Below are 25406 nucleotides of genomic sequence, written 5' to 3'. Positions count from 1 at the left end.
TTGCGTTTCTTTTAAAACATATCAGTGCTGTTATACTGAGTGCATCAGGTGCACATTACTTTTTCCTTAGTAATTCTATATTTACTTTGGTGTAGAGTGACCTGAATGGTACCCTGAATTCTGAGGAAATCAGTTATGTTGGCTTTGATGTTTGTGCTTGTTTCACTGCTCATTACAGTGATCTCAAAGCATCCACAGACGGAACACTATGCCTGTTCTTCCTGGAATACTCAGCCACCAGACAGTGCACTTGAAGCAGTCAATAATCAGTGAATAGTAACCAATGATAATTGATTTTCAGTTATTTTAACCATTTGTTTTCAATTTAAATGTCTAATGACTACAAATATTAAGCAATTCTTGTACAAGTAAATCCTGGTTATCATTTTTCATTTAGCTTGCATGTTCAGTTGGCCTTTTGCCTTTGCTTGTGCAGTATGAAGTTTCACTTCACATGGAAAATTTACTTAAAACACTTTTTATGACATCTCTCAGACACAATGTAATGATTGTATAATCTGAATGGAAAGGCAATATTCCTTCAAAAAAGAAGTATGGATGCACGACCTACTTCTAAAAGGACCAGAGAGTCATTCATCCTATATATCCATGCTCAACGTGTGCATTTATAACTGTATTTACTAAAAGAGACAGATGCTTCATCATGTCACACCCTTCTAATTCATCCTTAATCATTGATTCACATTTATTGAATGTCCCTCAAGTGTTATTTTTTCCATAACATTTGCCCTAGAGTTTGCTTCAGCATGTACTCTTCGTTTTATGACTTCAGAGAGGATGTGGTTATGGTTTGGCAGAAAGGAAGCTTTGCTGTAGATGGAAAGATAAAGCTTAAAGCACCTACGCTGCCTTTTGAATACCTTTTTTTTTTTTCAGAAAAAAGCAAAACTCTCAACTGTCTTCCTCCTTGTGTCTCTTTCTTGGACGAGTACTCAGCGTGTAGGGCAGGCATCTCATGTCCTGGGAGAAGACCATTCTTTGCCCAGTCATGAATAACTGTGTGCTCCTGGAAGAGCAGCTGATCAAAAAATCTCAGCAGAAGAGAAGAACTTCACCCTCCAACTTTAAAGTGCGCTTCTTTGTCTTAACCAAATCTAAGCTGGCTTACTATGAACATCGCCATGGGGTATGTCAGCCGTTTTTTCCTCTAATAATAGAATAATGAAGGGAAGGATGAACTCTTTCTTATATTTTAGTAACACTTCTGGTTTCTATTACAGCACCACTTGCTGAAAATTGTAGAGTGGTTACATGGGTTCTTCAGATCTTCTGGTCAGTGAGCATTTGGTGCAATTGGAAGAATAAGACTACGCTGTAACTTCATAGAAAGCGTCTAATTCTGTTGTAGGAACTTAGCACTGGCTGTTAAAATCACTGTCTGTAACAGCTACATGAGCCTGTTCCTGGCTGCTCACATGGGTATGGGAGAGACTTGTATGGCAGAGAGCGCACACATACTCTGGTTGCAGAGGTCTTCACTCTCATTCTTTCCCTTTAGAGCAACAGACTGATGGCTGGTGGGAGAGCAATCTTACATTTCAAGATAAATTCAGCTGCCATGCTTAACAGGCCTAGGTTTGAGTTAACTCCAAAAGGGATGTGATGACAAGACACATGCTCAGATTCGGCATTGTTTCCTCAGGCTTGCATTTCCCTGATTCGCTAAAAAAGAAGAAAGCGTGTGCTCTATTATGCTAAGTGTTCTAGTGAAGTGAGAATTATTTCCCTGTTGTTTAGCTGGATGTTTGCTGAGCCTCAGTATGGTTATATATAATATTGCTTGTTTTCCAACAGTCACATAACATGCTGTTAATCCATAAAGTTCAGGCACTGTTATGTGCACAGACCACTAATGGGGATCTTGTTGCCTTGCTATCCAGCATCAGCACCTTCAGACCATCTCATATCACTTAGACAAAGAAAATTAAGTTAAAACTGAACCCAACAAAAAGCAAAGTATAATGGACGCCAGCTTCAAAAGTTAACTAACATTCTTATTTTCAAGTAATTTCTCTCAAGAGTGCACAAGATACTTCTCTTGCTTTAATTTTATGAGTGTTTTTCTTATCTCTATTTGAATAAGAAAATGTTTATCGCTGACTAACACATCTGTATTTGTATTGAGACTCTACTAGAATGCTACTCCAACTGTCTTTCAGTTGGCATTAAGATTTTAAGTTCTATTATAACTATTCTATTATCCTAGTTAAAATTTTCAAAAGCATTTCAAAAGTAATTCTATTGTAGGTACTTTGAGAAGTTTTCAGACCTAGTTTTCACTGGTGCTTGGTGAGTCTTGAAGGATTTGAGGAGGAATCGACATATATTTTGCAAAATATTTTGCAAACTAACACTAGCTGAGTGTTTGCATCTTTAGAGACTTAGATCAGTTGGAAAATCTGATTCAGAAACTTTCAGCTAGGCATAGATTTCATATGCTACATGATTGCCTTTGGAAATTTTGTCCCCAGGTCTTCCTAAAGGTCAATTAGGCAACTCGAGAACATCTTAAAATGCTGATGAAATAAACATATGGAAGATTTTAAAAGGCAAGCTGTTATATGACAAACGCAAAATCTGATTGCACACCAAGTGACAGCTGACATACCTTTGTGTATACGTGCGTGCCTATATACTGGCTGGGGGAAAACAGTTTTAAACTAAGAGAGAGGAGACTTAGGTTAGATATTAGGAAGAAAATCTTTCTTCATAGAGTAGAGAGGCCCTGACACTGCTGCCCAAAGAAGCTGCCGGTTCCCCAGTCCTGGTGACGTTCAAGGCCAGGTTGAATGGGGCCCTGGGCAGTCTGAGCTGGTGGGAGGTGTCCCTGCCCAAGGGAGGGAGGTTAGAACTGGATGGTCTTTACCTAAAGACCTAAGCCATTCTGCAGTACTACGATTCTGTGAATGCATATATGTCATTACAGAGATAATTCTCCACAAAACACTGACTTTTTGCTGAAACAAATTGTCAAAAATCAGGTCATTACACGAATAGGACTTTGTATTGAATGCGTAGAAAAGACTTTGTCCTGTGACGTACTCCCATAAGCAACTCTCAGCCTTTTCAGCCAAAAGTTAGATCATCCTGGTCAGGCTTCCATGTGGTGAGCTCATGGCTGTTCTGGAGGCAAAGCTTAGGGCAGACTCTCCCAGCACCCTCTTGTCCATGCTAAGTACAGAGTGAAAGCCCCAGAGAGGATTTCACAGCCCATGAGGAGACAGTTACAATACTTGCCTGACACATGAATAATGTCCAGTCTGGTGAGCCAACCAGGACCAAGGAGCATGCAAGAAAATCAATGGCCTGCAGTGCTAACTCTCTAGCACAGGTTTGGCTCTGCTCCACATAGAGTCTCCAATAATTGGTGGGAATAAGACAGGCTGTGGACTATTGGAAATCAGCAGTTTGCTTGTGACACCTTTGCTCTGGATATTCAGAAGGCAAAGCTTTATGGGTGCTAGCTTCTCTCTGCCTGCTTGCCATAGAGATGGAGAGTATCCTCAGGCATGCGTGCTGGAATGGATAGATGGGACCAGCTTCTGCCTGGGTTTTTCAAGTACATATTTTTTTTCCAGGGAAATCTCTGTGAATGTTTGCTGCCAGAGATTTCAAAGAGTTTCTTTAAGAACACCTTACTGTACCGGAAAGTTCAGTACTATACTGTATCCTCTATTATGTCATTGACAGCAGCCTATACATAAATTCAGATAAAACAATTAGCAAGTTACTAAACAATTTGAGAAATCCCAATGGTTTCAATGATGTGACTTAAAGTAAGGCATATCCTTACACGTTAAGCACAGTTACATGTTCCGTCTGTATTTAAAGAGTTTAAAAACCCACCCCTTTCATTGGATTCAGACATTGTGAATATAAAAAGATGTATAATTTACTGTAGCAGTCCAAAGCAAAGAAATAACCAGGTCAGATTAAGAGGTAACAGACTATTTAGTAAATGATATCAAAAGCTGCCAAGACAGCCAACATAATAAAGGCAAATTTCTGCGATAGCTGTAATGGCATTTTCTGTCACAGCAGCACACAGCTAAACAGAAGGCACTGTTTTCCTCAGAGCCACGCATACAATCGCTGTTAATGTTAATGAAAGATATTTACATGTCTCATTAGGAGAACGAGCCCCCAATAACTGACAACAATAAGAAGCTGTGTTTTCTGGAATTCATTATCCGGAGCACAATGCAAGGCTGTCTTAACATAAAGCTAAGCCCTGATAACAGGCACATGTATTCAGCCCCCGTCTGCTAAAATACATCAGAAGTGCCTTTATTGCAACATGCAAATCAATTACATGGGCAAAAATTCTTTATTTCTGGGGACTGCTTTTATAGTTACTGAGCATGCAAGTGAGTGAGCACATAGGAGATATAATTTTAACTATTTCAGTGGGTTTGATCCTCACCAGAGGAACTTATAGCACACACATTTCTGTGATAGTCTCAGGGTCCCAGAGATACAGCGCGTGGACCAGAGCTGCTCCTCTTGGGGTAGCCTGGTAATGTGGAGAGTGCTGGGGCCTTACTGTACCAACAATGTAAAATCTGTCCCTGTGCCAGTTTTTCCACTTTGAAATCTTCTTAGTGCAGACACCGAGAAATATTTCAAAGCTGGTAAAGTTGCTTCCAACACCTGGGAAGTTCAGGCATGTGGTTATTTTTAAGGACTCAGTTTCCTCTTCCTTTATATCAGTACTGTTCTCCCAACACTGGTCAGATGCTCAAGAGGTCACGTAGCATGAGTCAGCCTTGTCCTGGGCTTTGTCATTCAAATCTTTGATATTCAGACATAAAGATGACACCTTCAGGGCACGCAGGAAATTTCTTTCTGTCTATCATTCCAGAACAAATGAATAAACCTGAAAAAACCTTTCATCGGGATCCTAAAAATACTTTATCTGCTCCTGTTGCATTATCTATGCTTTGTGTTACTTGCAAGAGTCCAGCTACTCATGATAACACAATAATCTCTTTGCTTCTCACCCTGGAACTCCATTTTACCTTGATTACAGAGACCCTGATGTACCCATCTTGCCCTGGAAAGGCTTGTTTTTCCTCACTGAGACTAATGTAAACACAGTAGGAGTTTGCTTCTGAAGATCTTGGTTTTGGTGTTCCTTCTTGTTAATTACAATGGCTGTCCATACCATTTCTTACTGTTTAATGTAAGACAAGCTTTGTGTATTCTGGATACCTCAGACGAAATTATAATCCTCATATTCAGTGAATTTAAAGATGTTTTTGAAGATAACTCCCCATAAAGGTATGAAGAATGATCTATGCACTGACACATAACTTATTGTGTATTTATTAACAAATCCTATTTGCTTGCCAGCATTTGCAATGCCAGCTGCCTTCCAATGTGTATCTCAAACTAATTTATTAATAATAAACATATCACTCACAAAGTAATCAGGCATGGCATCTACCTACATCACAACTGCTTTAATTATTACTTTACATTAAAAAAAAAATCAATATAACCTTAAATAAGAGAGACAAGGTGCAAACCCATGTAATAATTTGAAATCCTTTAGCATCTCTGTGAATATATCATGAATTTTTTTTTAATACTCCTAATTGTATTACAGGAGTTAAGGAATGATTAAGTTAATGTTGTTTGCCACAATAATCCTAATTTCTATTGTAAAAATCACATTCACTGGAAAACTGACTGGGGGGACCCACCTTAATTTAGTCAGACTTTGTGCTCAGGGTAAGGCAGATGCCAACATTAGATCAATATTCAGAGCAGGACTGTATAGCCAACACTAAAACAAGTCAGCAATGGCTTTGGCTAGCCACTGCTTGAAACACAGAGGTAAAGTTTTCACAGCTTTGGTCTGGCACTTGTTCCAGAACATTTTACCAATTATTACTTTTAGATTTTTACAAAATTTGAGTCTATCAGAGTTCTCTTTCACACTTTCTTCTGCACTGTGATTCTGGGTGGGAATATTGTGCTTCTGCTTTAAGAAAATGCAATTTGTTCTAGGTCTGCTCTCTACATCCTCACTAATTCCACAAACATGTGATAGAATCTGATAAGGAAAAAAAACCTACTTTTTTTTTTTAATAACTCATTTTATCTTCCAGAATTTTAAGTATTTTCTACTACCACTGTGTTTGCAGACACTGTTCTGCTCCTACTAGGTCTTTCCTTAGGTATTTATTGCTCTTCAATATTCCAAGATTTTCTTATAAAATTAATTCTGAGCAATGTTCCCCCGGGAAATGTCAAGTACTCCCAACTTCCATAAATCATGAAGCTCTAATCTTTCTTTTAATAGACAACATTTGTTCTCTCTCTTCTTTCATCTTTAAAAAGGAATTCTTAATATGAATATGCTACGATGAGATTTTTAAATCTTTTATTAGACTTTTACTGTAGCCATTTTTGTTTCCAGTGCCAGCCTTTTCTTTATATCATAATCAGCATTGTAAGAATGTTGTTGCAATGCCTTCTTATTGCTTTATACCTTTTTACTCTTTCTGACCAAATTTCACCCTTTAAGAATTATAAATTTTTAATGAAAAACTGATGACATTTAGTAGATCTAATTTAGCTTCCTTCTATCATTGAACCCTTCATTCACTGCTATCCACTCCTCCCACTTTGCAAGTCAATATTAGTTTTGGTAAAATTCATGTAATACCTAGTAATTGATCCATATGTTTTTCTATAACGTAAAAGACTTATTTTTGTTATACTAAGAAGTTGGTTCGAAAACCAAGAATCTTTTTTTTCTTTTCTGTTTCCTTAACAATGATATTGATTTTCTTCTCAAACCACTTGTGCCAATAGTAGGGACACACACCTTGATAATCACCTCAGACAGGACAGCAGTACGACTGCTGGAAGTGGCTTCGGCAGGTACTGAAATACAAATTTAGTGAAAACACTGGAGCCTTGCAAATGGGGGCCCAAGGAAAAATGATCTGATGTCCAAGCATGATTTTCCATCCAACCTTTGGTATTTGAACCTTAAATTCACATAGTCCATGAAAATGAGAACTTGTAGAAAGACTACAGTTTTAATCTCCCTCTGCATCTCTTCTAGATTTAGGCTCACATAATTCTGAAAGCCAGGCACCTTAGGAAACCTGGACTATGGGACAGCACAACAGCCAGCTCCTAACTGGCTGCAGGCCAGGTCTTCTGAGTTCTATTGACTTTTCTACCTGTTTTAAGAGGTTTTAAAATTTCCATGGTTTAAAATGATTTTATTGGAAATACCAATACCACAGTTAGCCTATAGGACTTAAGAACAGGAGGAGTAATTTCTCAGTAGTTGCTATTCCCAGGGAAACTGAAAATTTATCCAAGTAAAGTGAAAACAAACTGAGATTGTTTAGCATGAAGCAGACTTCGACTGTAAACTGTTCTACTACCTCTGTAAACAAGATTTGATGCTGAAATTAATTTTTGGGAATGACAATGAGTGATGAGCAAGCTGATAGCATGCAAACAATGTGTACTAACAGCACAATCATTAAGCAGCACCATGTCACTCACTAGCAGACAAAATATTTACTTACTTACATAGGAGCCAGCTGTGATTCAGCTTCCTCAGCAAGGTCTACGCCCAAGTCCTGCACTGTAGGTGAGGCTGCAAACACAGAGATCTTTGCAGGTTCCTAGAAGAAAAAAGAAAAGAAAAGAAGCAAAGCAGAAAGAAGATCCTGACTGCAGCTGCTAAAGTTACATGCAAAAGCAATCAGGCAATACAGACAAGCAAAGCAGACACAGCTCTCCTAGTCGCACTACTTAAATACATGGACCATCTAAAGCACCAGATGCAGTTAATTTTGTCGTTAACACAATTCGATGCACTCTGTATCCAGGTTAAGCCCATCATTAGAAGACCTCCCTATCTTTAGATGTAAAAACAGCTGTGAAACAAGATTATTTTATTTTATTTTATTTTATTTTTTAATTAAAGTAGCAGGACAGAATAGTTGTGATAGATATATGCATTAAGCACCTACATTTAGGAACTGAAATATTAAATATAACAGAGTATCTTGTGTTATTACAGCATAACACAACAGTCAGAGATCTACAGAAAATCCCAGTACTACCAATTGCACCTCTTTCTGCTTTTCCTTTAGAGTACTTTGTATTGGCAGGCAATGCAAAATCCCTTACAACTTTCTTTTAACATCCAAATTGCCCAAATTAGTTTCCAAAATTCATTTTTAAATTGTTTAACTTCCCATAAAACTTCAGTCTATTGGTGTTCCTTGTAAGAATGAGGGCTCAAAATACTGAACAATGTCAGTGTTCAGCAAGATTTCTATAAATCCAGCAATCAACAGTTCTTTATATCCTAGTATATCCTAGCTGTTAATGATAAAAAGAACATATGCCCCAGTGTATAGATAAGGGATATGATAAGATAAGGGACAGAAATTAATTGTATCAGCACAGGTTTCAAGGAGGTTCAAGTTCAAGTACAAATCTTTTGGTCAGTGGAAAAATACTTTATAAGAGAATTGCTGTTAAGAATCCATCTAATTTCATGATATCTCATAAGTTCCTAGTTACTATTTTCTATGTTCTTCATTGCTCTTAGTGCCAACACGTGCCTATGAGAGAACGATACTGTAAGTTACTGAATAAACTGGATACTCTGCAACAGCATAGGCATAAACAAAATCTGAACATCTCAGCAAATCAAGAAATTATAGTGTAGAAGCTCAACAAGGCCTGAAGAGAATCAGAGTTGGAAAATAGTGATTTGTCACTAATTAAAAAAGGAGATGTTCACCAGCCTTCAACAAATTGAGTTCTCCATCCCTAGGAGATAAATCTTTCACAATGAATCTGCTTCACTTTGATGTAAATCTGCCTGCAAATAGACAGGCAGGTTCAATGAAGTGGTCTGTACACTGACCCACTTATTTCCTACTAGTGGTTGAACTGTAATGTTGCATCTTGCCCTGAAAACCATGTATTCCTATCCTCCATAAAATGTGTGGCTATGGTGAATATTTCTTACAGTTAAGAGCAGAGAAAACAGAGCAAGAAAGGCATACACATGTTTCTGTATTATTTCTAGAGCTTAATTTAAGCACGTGAGAATGTAAAAGCGTGATCTTTGATCACAACAGACCCATCAACCAAGTGGCCTGTCTCCAAGACTGGTCAGTATCAACTGCTCTGCGTAAAACTATGAAAGTAGCCTCAAATGTTTTACTGGAAGCTAAGAAAGCATATCTGAAATGAACTGACCATGCAAACTCAGACATTATTTTGCCTTTTTGAGGTGAGTCAGTCATGTGAGAGAAAGACTCTTCAACTTTAAATATTTCTTTTCAATCATTTTGAAATTTCAAAAAAAAAAAGTGCAACTTATTGTCAGCCAAAGAAGAGCAACACAGATGCAAGCTGAGCACTTGTATTCCCAACTTTTGGAAGGTTAATTGATTTTCATGAAAAACCTCTACAGAAAAGGTACACATTAAATTCTGCCTTCTTTCAAGCACTGACTCAGGGCAGCGCATTGCCTCATTGCCTCATTGCCTCTGCTCCCAGAAAACAGTTTGTGCCCTTTCAACCCATTTTGACCTATCCATCTTCTGAGGTTTTAATCTTGCCTGTGTTTGGAGGAATGTATGTGCCATTAAAAACAATAATAATAATAATAAATATTGTTTTGTTTCACCACTACGTTTTCACAGAGTAGGAAATTCTTCTTACTCCAGGCTATTCACTGGGCAGAGAGATGGGGAGCTGGTGATAAGGCACTAGAAGACTGGGGCAAAGCAAAGACCCCTCATCTGCTTCATCACCAAGATGGTTAATTAAGAATGGTTCCTTCTATTCAAGCTGACAAATGAAAGCAGGGATGTAAATCAGCCAGAGCCTTGCAAAGCTGGCACTGCAGAGAAGGCCATTAAATGCTTTTACTGATGGAAATGTTTCTGCGGTTTTGCTTGCGGAGGACTGGAATTTCCTACCTCTCTCCGCTGCAGCTATAAGCTTCCTTCCCCTTTCCACCTACTGAGGGAAAGTGTCCAGCTGCAGCTGGGCCTTCAGTGGGGAGCAGTGGGTGAGCACAGACCCATGGGCTGAGCTTGTGGTAGAGGAAGGTCTAATATACGTAGGGGCCCAGAGGTGCTGCAGGGAAACCTGCTCCTTTCAGAGGTTCCTGGCCAGGCAGGGGGACCAGTAGGCATAGCTGAGGTAGGGATGTGGCAGGCGATGGGGATGAAGTAGAGAGAAATGAGGAAAGGGGAGAGCAAACACTAGAGCTGTGGGAAGTGAGCACTGATCAGGAGTTTGGGGCCAAATGAACCCTAATTGCTTGCTTTTTTTCCTTACTCCCCAAAAACAAAAGAGGCAAGTTCATATACAACTTTTGAGCTCTGTCAGCTTTGTGAAACACAGCACACTGCCCTTCTGCCTGCTCAAGGTTCTGCCTTCTCTCTCCTGAGCTCGTGGAGTGAAGCTTTGCTCACCCCATCTCTCCCTGCCATTTGGCCTCCCTCCCTTCCCTCTGCTCTTGCACTGTTTACAGCTTTTACTGCCAATTCCCTTTGATAAATAAGGTGGTATTTAGCAAAAGCTTTAAGCATCCACCAAGATTCGTGATTCTTTGGTTCAGCACATTTGATGAATCAGGACCACAAATAGCAACAGCAAAGCGTTAACCAGAAAGCAGCACATTCCTCAGACTGTACAGCCCCATATCTCACAGAATCGGAGACGTTTGTGAAGCAACGAGTACAGAACCGCAGCCAGGAAGCACACCCGTGCACTGCGCTGGGTTCACTGCTGACTGGTTGCCCTCCCATAGCCCAGCCCATGGCCCTGCTTCTTCCCATGTTTGTCTGACAAAGGCCTGACTGGAACCAGCAGGACATGAGCTGGTGGGAAAGGATTAGCGGGCCACTGATTGAGTTGCATGTGCTGGTTGTGTTGCAGTGCTGGGGGCTGTGTAGGCTGAGCACATGGTAAAACACAAGGTGGATCTTCCCCTAAATGAGCACTGTGAGAGTCCTCTTCTGTGCTATAGGGTAGGACTGTGCAGGTAGAAATTACTACAGAATAGTTCTAGTACGGAAATTCCCACCTATTTCTTCCAAAGTTAGTACTACTAGTATCTAAGGCAAATAGAAACCATTGTGATCATTTCTAAAACTGCTGGTGTTGTGAGGCAAGAGGAGGTGAAACACCAGAGTTGAACACCATACTGCACTGAGTTTGTGATGCACTCAGCTCCCTTTCAGTGCTGTTAGCTCCCCTTTCCCATATAGCAATAAGGCAGGACATACTGATCTGCACACACTGTGCTTTTCCTTTGGGACAGCAGTGTGCCTTGGTTATCTTTCCACACACATTACACAGCAAGACAACTGATGGTTTTTCTGACCAACCAACTAAAACATCTATTTAATTATACTCTGGGCAGACTGAAAACTACAAATGGAGATCACTCAGTATGTTTAGTCTAGCCCTTTTAGAAACAAGTCTCTGAGGTTTTGGAGACCATTTTTAAGAGGTCTTTTCTCTCCCCTCCCTTCCAAATGGCTCAGTTGCTTTGGTTAGATGAAAGCAGTCAGGCATCACAAAACCAGGGGTATGGTTAGTTCCTAAGCTTGCTGCTGGGTAATGCCTGGTTTGTGAATGGTAATTCCTATAGTTTGTGCTGCTTCAGGACTATAATTGCTTTCTGTCAGCAAAGTCCCATCTGTGGAGGACTTGCTAGGCAATACAGCAACTTGGCACACAGCCTGATGTGCTTTAACTTGAGGTGATGGGGGCTTTTTGCTGAAATTACACAACTAAAACAAGCTCAGGAGGTGAAGAGAGTTGCAGGACAACTGCGTAAAGCTCCTCAAGAAGGCTGAGCCCTGTCTTTCACTGGAGAATGGAAATGCGTCAACAAAATCCTCTCTGCGGCGAAAGAATAGAAGGTGCAACGGGCAGCATCAACTCTGAAAGCCTCATGTGTGGTTAAACCTTGGGTCTTCAAAATAATCAACTGAAAGAGAGCTCAGCATTAACAAAATTGAAGGGTTTTGTAGGAAATAAATGGCTTTGTGTCTCATGGCAGAGTGGAAGTCCCAGGGGCAGAACAAATGATAGAGGAGGTTGTGGAGAAGAGACAGAGGAAGCCAAATCTGGAAGAAAGAACTGAACAGACAAGAATGAAAGAAAATGCAGTGCAGGGAGGCTTTCTAAGATTTGGCAGTACTCTTGCTAGTCAATTGATTTTTAAATTTAGAGCTGTCTTACAACCTTGGGTTTATCGATTAAAAAAATCCCATTCCACCCCACAGAGCTATATAGGCAAATGACAAATACAAGAGACAGAGTTGGCAGCATACCCAGAGGTGCTGGCTGAACTGCCAGCACATACAAGAGATATATACACCAACAAAGTCCGGCAAGAGAAATGTGAGACCACACTGTAATAACTTCCCTCTCTTTCCTCAGGTCCAGGTATATAAGGGCAAAGTATGAAGCAAAAATAATTTTTGCAGCGTTCTTTGGGTGGCAAATCTGAGCTGGGAGAATGTTAATGTTTCATCCCTACTGAAAATGAAACAAAATAGGAAACTGGTTTGTCTCTGAAGAGCAAACACATTTGTAGCAAATCCCTCAGAAGCGTGTACCAGATAGCAAGCATCTGATAGCTTCTGCTGGCATCTTCCTTGCCCATCTCTCCTGCTGGAACTGACTGCTACTATCTGGGAGCTACAGGCAGTGCTTCAGTGGGAAATAAGGCATGCTGAGGGCAGCTGGGTACGGGGTGTCCATTCTGTACTTACCCTCTCCTGACTGGCTCTCCTGACACAGCAGAAGCTGACAGAAAAGTAGTTTTGTAGGCAAGTTTTTCAGCATATTATTTATTTTAAAATTTCCTGATATTTTCCTTAAGCTAAAAACCTAGAAAGACCAAAAACAGAGTGGTTTTTTTCTTAGAAAATACAGGCAGTAAAAATATTATATTTTAGATAAAATGCTTCGTTTTGAAAATCAAAGTACCCCAAAGTTTTCCTTTAACAAAGTATATTGTTTTATGGATTTTCTCTATGAAACAAGAGTGTTAACAAACCAAAAGTTTCATGAAAGTAGTTCTTTTTGGTTAAAAAGAGATCTACTTTTCTTGGAAGGAAAAGATAAAACCTGAATTTCAACCCAAAGTTTTGATTGGTTCTCTAAGAATCCATGTGCTGAGCTGAAATATATCTGTGTGCAGTTGTATATGTGCCACGTACATAGAGGTGACATATATGAGAATAATTTCTTGTACTTATACCTACTATATCATCTGGTTTGTCTCTATCAAAATTAGAAATCTCCTGTGGACATCTCAGTCTTGTCTCATTACGTACATAATCCACAATCACTAACCTTAACCAAGTGCTTCTATCTGTCTTTTAGAAAAAAAAGACTTTGAAGGGTTCTGTGGAACTTTCCAGGATTAAATGTGTAGAAATTGTGAAAAGTGACATCATCATCCCCTGCCAATATAAATATCCTTTCCAGGTGAGTCTGTCTGTTGGATATACTGATAAGTGATAGTACTTCTGTCTTTCACTAAAATTCTCCTGCACATTGAAATCCTTAATGAAGTCAGCACTGAGATGAATATTATCAAATGAAGAAAAAGCAGAGAGGTTTGAAGAGAACTGAGGACTCAAAGACTCAGTAATCAGAATTTTATCTCGTTGGTGACACTATTTTTCATGATAATTATGGCGTATGAATTTCCCCAAATACAGGACAATCTGTTCACACATGACTTGAAACAATCCGAGTGTTACAGCCTTGTCTACGGGCCTTTAGGAGCAACAGAAGACACTGTTTTATGCTACAAACAGCTGTTGATGAGCAGCCTGATGGGACAGCTCTTAGCCAGGGCTGGTTGGGTTCTGCCTAGCTGGGAAAAGCTTGGTGGGGGAGCCTCAACTGCTCTTTCCTCCCTTCCCACATTACAATGCAGCTTTCCTGGGTAAGCAAGGATGGGAGAAGGAACAAATGTTCAGATCTGCTAGTTCTGGGTCTGAATTTCCATCTACATCTCCCCATCTCCAATTCTACAGAACAAAATAAAGTGCAGGTAGTGCCAGTACTGGTGAGGTGGTGGCAGAGGCTTTGTTGTTTTAGACAATGTTCTGCCAAGATCAGGGGAATTCTGCTTGTATTCCATCTGAATTTTTTCCCAGAGTCAATTCTGTGATATTTTGTGAAACGATACTGTCCATTTTGTCTGAAGCATCTCAACTGCACACGGCTGTAAACCTACAGAGGAAGCACCACTGTCCCTTCATTGTCTCAGTGTGGCTCCTCTGGCAGGTCAGCCCCCAGCTGAAGGGAGGATTTTGTGCAGTTGTGCATGCTCATGGCTATGTTTACTGGAGATCTGCTTGCTATGCATTTCAAAATCCATCTTAAATTGTCAAAACATTCTACAGACACAACTGTAATATCAACAAGAGTGTCTTTAAATGAGTGGGAATTATTCCCCCCTTGGTGTTTTTTTTTTTAAACAGAGGTTATAATGTTTCTCTCTGTAGACTGCAAAGCAACTGAGTCACATAGCTGTCTGCGTGAGCCTGCAGGGGCATCAGGCCAAGAGATAGCAAATGCTTCCTGTCATTTAAACAGTTATTAATATTGCCTCATCTACACTGCTTTAAGCTTTGAAAAAACAGATGCTGCCTTCTAGAAATTTCTGTTTAAAGATATCGGTTGAAGTTTTTTCGAAGTGTTTGCACATCAAAGAGACCAGGTCTCATTTGGATTTAAATTCTTGAGATAAATATTGGAAAAGAAACATAGATTATGTGTTACATCACGTTTTAGGCCCAAATGTAGTCATCTGATTAAGATTCTGAGTCATTTTTGTTCCTGTGATTATTTCACTCTCTAGTCTGAAACTTCACGAATGTTCTGTATTTCTCTTCCATCATTTGTTCATCACTAAGGACAAGTTTATGAAACAAGCATCCTGACTGCTCGTTGCTCATCTGCTCTAATTTCTTATTTACCTACCATAATCCTAGTGAAAGCTAGCAAGTACTTTAGAGTGATAGTAGTACAGCGAATCCCCAGGGGATGGCTTGGAATTTATACTGACTAGAAAAGCTAAATTTGGCTCTTAGGTTTTAAGTGAAGATGTCTTAAAAGAAACTTTTGAGAAACACATGTCATTTCCCCGGAGGTGCTTCAGAAGAATAGGCTATAGCCAACATGTAGTGGTCTGGCTTCTGTGCAGATTGAAGTTGCAACATCTCCATTGGTTTTACTGGCATTTCTTATCAACAAAAAAATTGATTTAAAAAAAAAATACCCATCTAGAATTCTTTCTTGATCAAGTTTTGTACTCAGTTTTAGATAAGTAAAAGACATTGAGGTTATGGGATGCCTCTGAACAGGCCTTATGTACTCCACTTGTTCACAGCATCGTTTCGCATGGATTTACGTAGTTGACATGGGGGTTGCTGCCTGTTTCTTTCCAAGGTTCCACCGTGCCCAGTACATCCAGGATTGTTTCTAATGGCTGGCTTCCATCTTTATTCCTCTCTCCAGATTGTCCATGATAACTACATCCTCTACGTGTTCGCACCCAACCGTGAGAGCCGGCAGAGATGGGTCTTTACACTGAAGGAAGGTAACAGAACCCCTAGACCCACTTAACTGTTGAAGTTAGTTATTCCTGGTCATTTTTCTCAAAAGCTAAAATACTGAGAAAACATGCAAGAGGAGTTGATTTCTTACATCTAAACATGCAAAGTGGTCATTGGGAACGCAGCTATGGAAACAAATACATTTGCAAATGTTGTGGGTGTGTTTTCAAAAGCTTTGGAAAACTTGGACACGTAATCCAAGTTACAATATTTTCTGGTTAGAGTTCTCAGCGCTGATTAATAGCTACTTTGTTTAGATGACAACCTTCTTAGAGAATCATGATTATTAAGAAACATTTTTGTGGGTAGCTTTCATTTCCTGTTCACCTCTTGAATTGTTCTGTGGTTCATTACAATGATTCTGAAGTGAAGGTACAATAACTAACCGCTGCATGCAGAAGGAAGAGATTCTTTAGTTACATGAAAATTGCACCCTGATTCCCTCATAGCTTTCTCCTGCTTTGTAACGTGAGCTGCTGTTTAGTTCATTTTGAAAACTTTAAGCCTTTTTGAGTTATTATTAAGTTCACGCACTTAGTCTTACAATCAGTTATTCTCCTTCTAGGGTGTACCTGTTCTGAGTTTCTGCTTTACCATCTCCTCTAGTTCAGCATGTTGAGACAATCTGAATGGTCAACAACAATTTTATTTGAATTGATCAAACAGAAACAGGCCAGGATAGTTTGTTTGTTTGTTTGTTTGTTTGTTTGTTTTGTCTTTTTAAGAAAATTATTATGGCAAATAGTTTCAAACCAAAGGACCTCTATTTGCTCATACAGAAGTTCACAGCTGGCATCTACATGTACAAAAATATTTAGAGCTGGTGAATCCCAACTGGTACAGCTCCTTCTGAACACCAAGCCAAAGCAGCAGAGTCTGTGTCCTATGTATATACGTACTGCAGAGAAGCAGTTTGCTATGAGAATCATCAGTACCTGGTGCACTAGGTTTTTTTCTGTTTTTGAAACCTTCTTTCTGTGGTTTTGGTGTTTAACAGTTTGAAGAGAGAAAAGGATGAGGCTGATAATATTCACATAGAATAATGATTTGAAAAAAAAAATAAGATTCTTTAGTGCAGATTATTTCTGTTCAGTTCTATGTATCTTTCAGAGATTATGTCAATACAAAGAAATCCACTCTTTCCTCCTTTTTTCTCTTACTGTAACACTTTCCAGAAACCAGGAGCAACAACAGTTTGGTCTCAAAGTATCATCCAGATTTCTGGATAGATGGCAAGTGGAGATGCTGTGCTCAGACAGAGAAGATGGCAGTTGGCTGTATAGAGTATGACCCCACCAAAACTGGTATGAGATTTAAGAGTCTCTTGACCCTGAAAATATTTATTCCTAGAAAAAGTAAAAGATTAAATCTATCTTGTGCAGAACATGAAAGTACACCATGTTACATTTTGATCAAGAGACAAGCTGCTGTCTTCTTTGAACATTCCTTGTTTTGGCTTATTTTTCACTACACGTTACTCTTTGTTTTGAATTAATATTTTCCTCTGTAGAATGCTTTGTTCTGTCTGAGGAGTGAAACTGAAACCTAAGAACTTGATCAGCTGTGGTCCTTCAACAAGCTGTAACAACAACTTTTTAAGATATCTGCACTCCTTCCCACGTGTCCTATTTTATCCTTCCCACATTTCCTCTGTAGTATCAATGGCGAATGTAAGTGCTGGCAGACAGGGAAGTCAATCATTTTACACTCAAGACTTTTTTTCCCCTTGTATTTCTGTGATTCCTTATTCAGTCTGCACATCAGTTTCAAACCCGTTGCTGAGAGTCACTGTGCAGGTGCAGCAGTTGGCACATCTTACTCTAAACGATCAAGGCTAGCTATTCTATTTCTGTAGGGTTTGTCTATATCTGATTCAAATTAGCTTTCTTGATTTCATTTCAGCCTCAAAGAAGCCTCTTCCTCCAACTCCTGAAGATAACTGGGTGAGTACAGCAAGGCATGCTGTCCTTAGTGTCCTGTATGCTTAATTAGTAAAGGTGGAAATAAGTTCAGTAATGTTCGTCATGGAGTAGTAACCTGGAAAATCAACTGTGATAATCTTCCCTGGGCTTTTCTCTTCCCTTTTCCTTTTTTTTTCTTCTTTCCCCATAAGTTATAAATAATCAGTTGCAATCCACTACACTGGATTCAGTCCTTCAAAGATGGCTGTGTTACAAGTAGCTTTCCAATGGTGAGGAAAGCTTCAAAGGTGGTGGTTTTTTTTTTCATTCTGTAGAAAGGGAAACTGGGAAAGGGGGTGGATATGAGAAAAACCTTTATATCTGCAAAAGCTGCTGTGAAGAGGAGCAGAATAAGCAGTTTTCCAAACCCACTTGTGGATGGAAAAAGTCACAATAAGAAGTGAGGAGCTGTGAGGTTGTTAGGTCCATCTAAGAAGCGCAAGGAGAATTTCTCACTGGTATCTTTTAATGGGAGTTTAGGAAACATCTGTGAAAATCAGATCCGACAGGGTTAATTCTGCCTTAAGCCTAAAAGAAGTGAGTACAGAGCACACCAGTGTTGTCAGGGGAATATAATTTCAGAGAGCATGCCATTGACATTTATGAACATGAATATGATGAGCCTTTTTCCTAATTGGTGCAGAAATCACTGCTAAACACAAAGGAAACCTTAGTCATGGCCATATACGACTATGAAGCCCAGAATCCGCAGGAGCTGACGTTACAGTACAATGAGGAATATCATGTGATTGACAGCTCTGAGGAACATTGGTGGCTGATTCAAGATAAGAATGGGTAAGTCCCTTTTCAACATCAAATTTACAAATCCTTTCTAAGTCCAGTTTGCTCATCCACTAGAATATATCTGGCCTCTAGTACAACTTTTGCAAAGTATCTTCTGATACATAGAAGAAAGAGCGATGGAAGGATCCTTCCCTTGGATGCTGCTTGTATCTAGGCAGCTGAAGAAAAGGGACCCAAAGTTGATTTTTTAAAGAGCAATCCTTAGCTCAGACTGGTACTTGCTGTCAAACTTACGGGGAAAAACTTGTGGAAACTAGAATGCACTCTGTGGGGATAAGTAACACAAAAAAAATCAGACTATAGGATCCTCAATATGAACAGTGATGGAGGCCATGCATTATTTCTCCTCAGTTCTCCATGTTTATCTGGGCTGGGGAGGTTATAGTTGTTTCCAACACACAGGAACCCTACAAAATACATAAAACCCAGCATTTCTATCATTCAAAGAACAAGGCATCTGGCCAACAAATCTTTCAGGGCTGACTTCCGCGGATGCAGAGAAAATCCTATCCATAGCTCACACGTGCTGTGTCACATTTTCACAGGCATGAAGGCTATGTGCCAAGTAGCTACCTGGCGGAAAAATCACCCGATAACCTGCAAATATATGAGTAAGTTGTTCCCGTGTTTTTGTTGTACCTCTAAATGCTGGATTTGTTACAGAAGCTGCAAACCTCAAAGGTCCCCACCCTACACTATGCTGTTGCTTGTGTTAGAGACTCAGCGCAGAGGCTTTTCAGCAGGAACTTTAATAGCCTAGAAATGCTGACACGCAGTCTTTTGCTGTTTTCAGATGGTACAATAAGAACATCAGCAGAAGCAAAGCAGAAATGCTCCTCAGGGATGAGGTAAGTCGGTGTTTACGTACAGGTCAGATGGGCTATAATAATTAATAAATGAGAACTGAGGAGCAGCCCATGAGTGCTGCTTTGTGCAAGGGCAAACTGAGCGCCAGGTCCCTGCTGTGCTGCTGTCCCTGGGCCATGCATGGCACGGGGCTGGTAGGGATCCAGACACCAGCAGCCCCCGATACCACAGCAGCCAGGGGCGGGCAGCAAGCTTTGCCACCCTCAACCAGGGCAGTGAGATGATGGAAAATGCTTTTTCAGAACAGATTGGCTGAAAACTCAGATTGTAGCTCATCACGACTCTGCTGGAGGTTGGCGAATGCCAGTAGTTCTCTGAAAATCGAGCTAATCTTGTGCTGTGGTATTTTGGGTGAAAGCCAAAAGCATGGGTTGGTGTTATGCTTAGCTCTGTGTTATGTGCATGCGTGCGTCTCTAATCTTTCAGTAGAGACAGTTTTCCAATGAAGATTGTCATGCAAATAAAAAGAGTACACTTCTTGTTCAAATTTTCCACACAAACACAATGTTAGTTTTTACAGTGTCAGCTCTTACACTAACAGGAGACCAACATAAAATGCTGAATGACAGTACTTTATGAAAATAGGAGCTTATTTTTATGCGGTTTAAAATAATCTCTTATCTCCTATGAACTCCTACTAACCATGCAGGATTGAGTGAACTTATTTTTCCTTCTGGTCCTTCCATCACAGCTTTTCTGTGGCTGCTACCCCTGTTTGGCTGCAGACACTTCTGGTTCAAAACCTCTCATCCCTTACAGCTGCTTCCAAACACACAGCCAAACACATGAATTGTCTCCAGCCAGCCTTGCTCCCATCTGAGAGGGAAGGGAAGAATGGTGCTGAAAGCAGCTCAGCAGGATGCTACCCCCAACTCTCCTCTACCTGTGCCAGCAGGAGGCTGAGACAGGCTGCACTTGGTGGTTAGCCTTGCACCACGTGCTGCGGATGGGATTTGTCTGGTAAAGCTGATAAAGCTCCTTCCAGCTTTGTCAGACAAAAGACACTCACAGGTTGCTGTGTGTCTGCTGTCAATACTAACAGTGTCGAAATGAAGGAAGTCTGTTGTTTTTTTTTTAAATGTAGAAAAGAAAATTGGGCAGATATAAGTGGAGGGATTCCATCAGGTAAAGCAAAGCAAAAATAATCAAGCATTGGAAGTGTCAGATATAAAAGTATCTTTATCTTCAAACATAAAAAAATTATGGTTTTTATTATCAATGTAGAGTCAGCACAGCACATTGCATCCAAACTGTTATGTTGAATCTTCTCCCCTGCTATCTGATTCGTTAATGTTTGGCCCTGCAGGCCTATGGAACATTTTAGCATTCAGATGAGTAGAAAACAATTACAGTGAAAAATTAGAAAGGAAAATTGTTCTGTGAATGCCTGAGTGGAGGTAGCCTGCTTTCCTAAGCAGTTATATTTAGATATTGGTTGGCTGGTGTACCTGTGAGCACAAAGGATCTTGTCCAAGCTTTTTCTATTTCTGGTATATTGATAAATTATCTCTCATATGCTCTCATATGGATTCTTTGGTGTTGAATAAGTAGCACCTTCATCCTGTAACTGCTCTCTGTGACGGGCACTCAGCAGGGTTTGCCTTTCCACTCAGCTGCCCATTTTCATTGAACTTGTCTGAAATTAAGATCACCAGTGTTCTCTCAGATAAGGTTGAAAGCAATCAAAATTTCTAGAGGAGAAGCTTAGAGGAACAGAGACGTGCATTCATGTGTGCCTACACCCACACATACTCAATATGATTGCATAAGTCCCATTTCCTCAGGAAATCAAGCTAAAAATACATGGCACCCAAGAGAGATCAGCTGGGTGTACCGGCAGTCCCTGGGCATACACCCAGGGAAGAGCATGGAGTGGCTGAGAGCTCCATTTTTTCCGACATCTTTAGCAAATCCTCATGTCTGAGCAGAAGACAGGGATGAGATGAGCAGAGCTTTGCCCCTGGCCTGCTTCTTTTTCTGTGATGTCTCTAACCAGTTTTCTTTCCTCTGATCTTGTTACAGGGTAGAGAAGGTGCCTTCATGGTGAGAGATTCGAGGCAGCCTGGCATGTACACAGTCTCTGTTTTCACCAAAGCATTGAGGTACAGCTGAGCTCAGCAGCTTTTCACATCAATTACATCAATGAAATGGCTTCTATGAGAGAGTAATCTCTGTAGTTGTTTTGGCATCATGAAGATAGAGCAGAAGGCTCATTAAAACGATGGAGAAAAATGCTTCCAAAAAAGGCAGAAGAGTTAGCTGCCATTCGCAAAGCAAAGCATATTAAAGGCTCCACTTCACCCTGCATCTAAATAAGTGCCTATAAATAGTCCCTTAGACATCACCAGGCTTGTAATTTTGTTGAAATTTCCTCCCCAGCTGAAGTGCCCGTAGGATCAACACAGGCTATGTGCTGGACTCATCCAAAGTGGATAGTACAGGACCAGTGAAAGGGTTTCTGTCATGGGGCAGAAAGTTTTGTTTCATAAAGAAGCAGAGTAACATAGTACTCAACTCGTTCTTATTGAGAAAACCTCAGCCTTTCTAGAGTTGAGACTATCTACTAGTGAGAGGGAAAATATAGAAGTACAGTTTTCACTAGCAATTGCAGCTCACTCCTCACTCCTCACCCATTCATTGTAAGGAAGGTTGTCCCATTTCTTTGCTCTCTCCTCTTCCATCTATACCCCAAATTCCTATACCCCAAATACAGCTTTTTGCTGTAACCTAGTTTTTCTCAAAGAAAACTTCATCTTTTTCAGTACGGATAACAACCCTGTTATAAAACATTACCACATCAATGAGACAACTGACTTTCCCAAGAGATACTATTTGGCAGAAAAACACGTCTTCGACTGCATCCCTGAACTCATCAACTACCACCAGCACAATGCAGGAGGTAAGTGAATGCTGACACCAGCTATAGGGAAGTTGCTATTTCGCCATGTAGCCAGGTGACTGTTCTCAAGGAAGGAAGGCTCTCAATCCCTTACACTGAAATGTTACCCTGGCACTAGAATGTCTGTAAAATGACCATCTTGGCTAAGCTTCCAACTTCTTCATTCTGGTGATCCTTCTGAGTATGACTAATGCAGATGTCATACAGACAAACAATAGAGAGCCCTTTCATTCTCAGGAGTCTATGGGAGTGTGTCAGCAACTGCTAGACAAGCTACTTACTTGAGATAAACTACAGTGCCTTCTTGCTCTGGAGGTGGCATATCCCTGGGCCTTGATTTGACACAAATTTAGGGGCATGACCAAGATCCATTGCCAAACATGGGAGTCATCAAACACTATAGCTCAGAGTACCAAGAGAAACCGTGGGCTTCAAAAATATAAATGTATAATTTGGAATTTCATCACTTAATATAGACTCACACTTGCTGACAGAGCAAGAATGAAAAATAAGCAGAAACTGATCAGAATAGGCTTCCTTTGAGCAGGCAGGAAATCACACTGAATAGAGATTCAGCTGCCCTCAAGTGGAGCTGAGAACTCAGTACAATAAATGTGCTGCAAGTATCTTGACTCACTTCTGGGGAGAAGAACAGCCACACTTCTCATAACTGTGACAATAATTGGAACCCATCTTTCCTTCTGTTATTCAGGTCTTGTTACTCGTTTGCGGTATGCAGTGTCTTCTTGGAAGAAAAAGGCCCCAATCACTGCAGGGCTGAGCTATGGTATGGAGTTACTCTCTTCACCATATGGGAATCACACACCCCCTTGGTTTTCTGGGTGAACCTAAATATCCCCATGGAGAATGAAGAATTCTCATGTGACCATGAGTATATTAGTTTTCTTCAGATCTCTACATTGCACCATTCCAAACGTTGTAATTCTCAGAAGCATCAAGAGAACTGAGAAACATGTTGTACATAGTAATATATACATGTGTTAGAAACAATCCTCCCTGAAGAACTAGATAGACAAAAGAAATAGAGGAAAAAATGGGAATGCTGTTATTCTTATTCTGGTATGTGAGCAGCAGAACTAGTAAATGAGCCACCAAAAGTCACACAGATGATTTAAGTCAGAGTCAGAAATTCTTATTTAGAGTCCTGTCTTAATATTTAACCCACAGAAGCTTTTTCTTCGATGTTTTTCTGCTAGATTCTTACTCTTTCTCTTACAATCAACAGGAAAATTGGTCATTAATCCCTCTGAGCTCACCCGTGTTCAGGAAATAGGCAGTGGTCAGTTTGGGGTGGTTTACCTTGGCTACTGGTTGGAGAAGACAAAAGTTGCCATAAAGACCATTCGTGAAGGAGCGATGTCTGAAGAGGATTTCATCGAGGAGGCTAAGGTCTTGATGTAAGCAGTAGATTCACCACAAAAATCAGACCCTGTACTGAGTAGACTGAGACAAAGTGTTGTGATAATGTTCAGGAATATGAATGAGGAATTTAATTTCACATTATTTGCTATCTAGTTAAATAGTATAGAGAGACCTGTGAGCTCTGGGGGTTACAAGGGAATGGAGTTCAAAGTGTAGATGAATTCCTGTACTTGAAATTCTATCAATATCCAGAACTGTTTTCTAGATTTCTTCTGCTCTAGAAGGCAGGGTTCATTCCTAAAGCATTTTGGAGAGACAAGTTTTTGTCAGAAATAATTAGCTTAAGACATCTCAAAATTTAAGGGAAGTTTTATTTTAAAAGCTTGCCTGCTTTTTTGTTTGTTTTTATTTGCACAGCTGACAATATTTGTATGTTTGTATTTGCCTTTGTTTGTATTTTTTACATCTCTCTTCAAAGTAGGAGGAAACAATTTTTTTGCTGTTTGATTGGATGATTTTGAATGCAGGAATGTCTTTTGATTACCATTGAAATGAGATACACTCAATCATAAGCAGCTTGAAGTTAGACCTCGTCTACATATTTTCTCTTTTCTGTGTTCATAGTTGGTCTTTGCAGAGAGAACAATGCAACAGGTGAAACAGGGTGAAAAAACTGGTCATTTTCTGTATGCACAATTTCCGTAAGGACAGAAAGGACTGAGCAGACTTCAACCTCTTTTTCCACCTCCTCTTCTTGTCCCACAGGAAGCTGTCTCACCCCAAACTAGTTCAGCTTTATGGAGTGTGCTTTGAGAACACTCCCATATGCCTGGTGTTTGAGTTCATGGAGCATGGCTGCTTGTCTGACTACCTCAGGAGCCAGCGGGGCAGTTTTTCAAAAGAAACCCTCCTGGGAATGTGCCTAGATGTGTGCGAAGGAATGGCTTATCTGGAACAAAATTCTGTCATCCACAGAGACCTGGTACGTTGCCTCCATACAGACTTCCCCACTCCAACTGGACTTTCTCTCTTCATTAGTTTCAGCTTTCACACTCCTCCTGCCTACCCACTGGCAGAGGAACAATATATCCTCTTTTTGCAGAAGCAATACCAAAGCTTTAGAAAGAAAAAGCATCCTCTGGAACACTGATAAATCTGTTTCCCTTTGTTGTGTTTGGGAGAGAAGAAACGAGAACATAAATTTCATCTCTTTGCCTCAGTGGACTCTTTTACTTCCCACAGCTCACAGAATCTCACCGCTTTTCATGTCTAAAACAGCAAAGATGCCAAAAAGATCTGTTCTTACATAGGAATAAACAACATGCATTGCTGATAAAATAGTTTTTATTGCAGTGGTCAGTAAGCTGCCTTGTGCACTGCTGCCATATTACTACAGGACTGTTGGCAGCTGTGGATATTTCAGTCTTTCTCTGCTCTTTCTGGGCAGCAAAGGCATGCATCAGACTGATGGCTGAAGGCTTTGCTGGCAAGAGAAGCACACTGGCTGTAAAATGCACAGAAAGCATTAGGACTTAAAGTTCTTGCTTTCTTTGTATAATAGGATATCACTCTGATTCTCCTATTTTGAAGCCCTGAGTAAAACAGGATAAAAGCAATAAAGCAGCAGTGATAGTCTTTCAGGACTGACCTTCTGCCTTTTCTGTTTTTGTAGGCTGCTAGGAACTGCCTGGTGGGGGAATCTCATGTGGTCAAAGTGTCTGACTTTGGGATGTCAAGGTAATACCACAGGGGCTGCAGATGTGGGGCTGTGGTGAGGTACTGGGGTTGCTCAGCATGCTCCCTTCTTTT

At 40.2% G+C, this 25406-nt stretch overlaps 1 protein-coding gene across 1 annotated transcript in view; it reads left to right on the top strand.

The window, feature by feature from the left end:
* Nucleotides 1–888: 888 nt before the first annotated feature.
* The window catches only part of ITK (IL2 inducible T cell kinase), a 30050-nt gene continuing 5532 nt past the window's right edge, over nt 889–25406 (top strand). The window contains exons 1-14 of the mRNA XM_085236488.1: nt 889–1147; nt 13435–13539; nt 15586–15667; nt 16859–16987; nt 17586–17626; nt 18288–18439; nt 18994–19059; nt 19242–19296; nt 21338–21417; nt 22078–22214; nt 22927–23001; nt 23461–23632; nt 24363–24579; nt 25270–25334. Of these exons, the coding sequence (XP_085092614.1) occupies nt 977–1147; nt 13435–13539; nt 15586–15667; nt 16859–16987; nt 17586–17626; nt 18288–18439; nt 18994–19059; nt 19242–19296; nt 21338–21417; nt 22078–22214; nt 22927–23001; nt 23461–23632; nt 24363–24579; nt 25270–25334 (1547 nt within the window). The 5' untranslated portion in view covers nt 889–976. The remainder of the gene's footprint in view (nt 1148–13434; nt 13540–15585; nt 15668–16858; nt 16988–17585; nt 17627–18287; nt 18440–18993; nt 19060–19241; nt 19297–21337; nt 21418–22077; nt 22215–22926; nt 23002–23460; nt 23633–24362; nt 24580–25269; nt 25335–25406) is intronic.

Source organism: Meleagris gallopavo, chromosome 15 (genome assembly GCF_905368555.1).
Source record: "Meleagris gallopavo chromosome 15, MGAL_WU_HG_1.1, whole genome shotgun sequence".
NCBI classification, from domain to species: domain Eukaryota; kingdom Metazoa; phylum Chordata; class Aves; order Galliformes; family Phasianidae; genus Meleagris; species Meleagris gallopavo.
The sequence above is the reverse complement of the archived record's forward strand: the minus strand, read 5'-3'. Positions and strand labels throughout refer to the sequence as shown.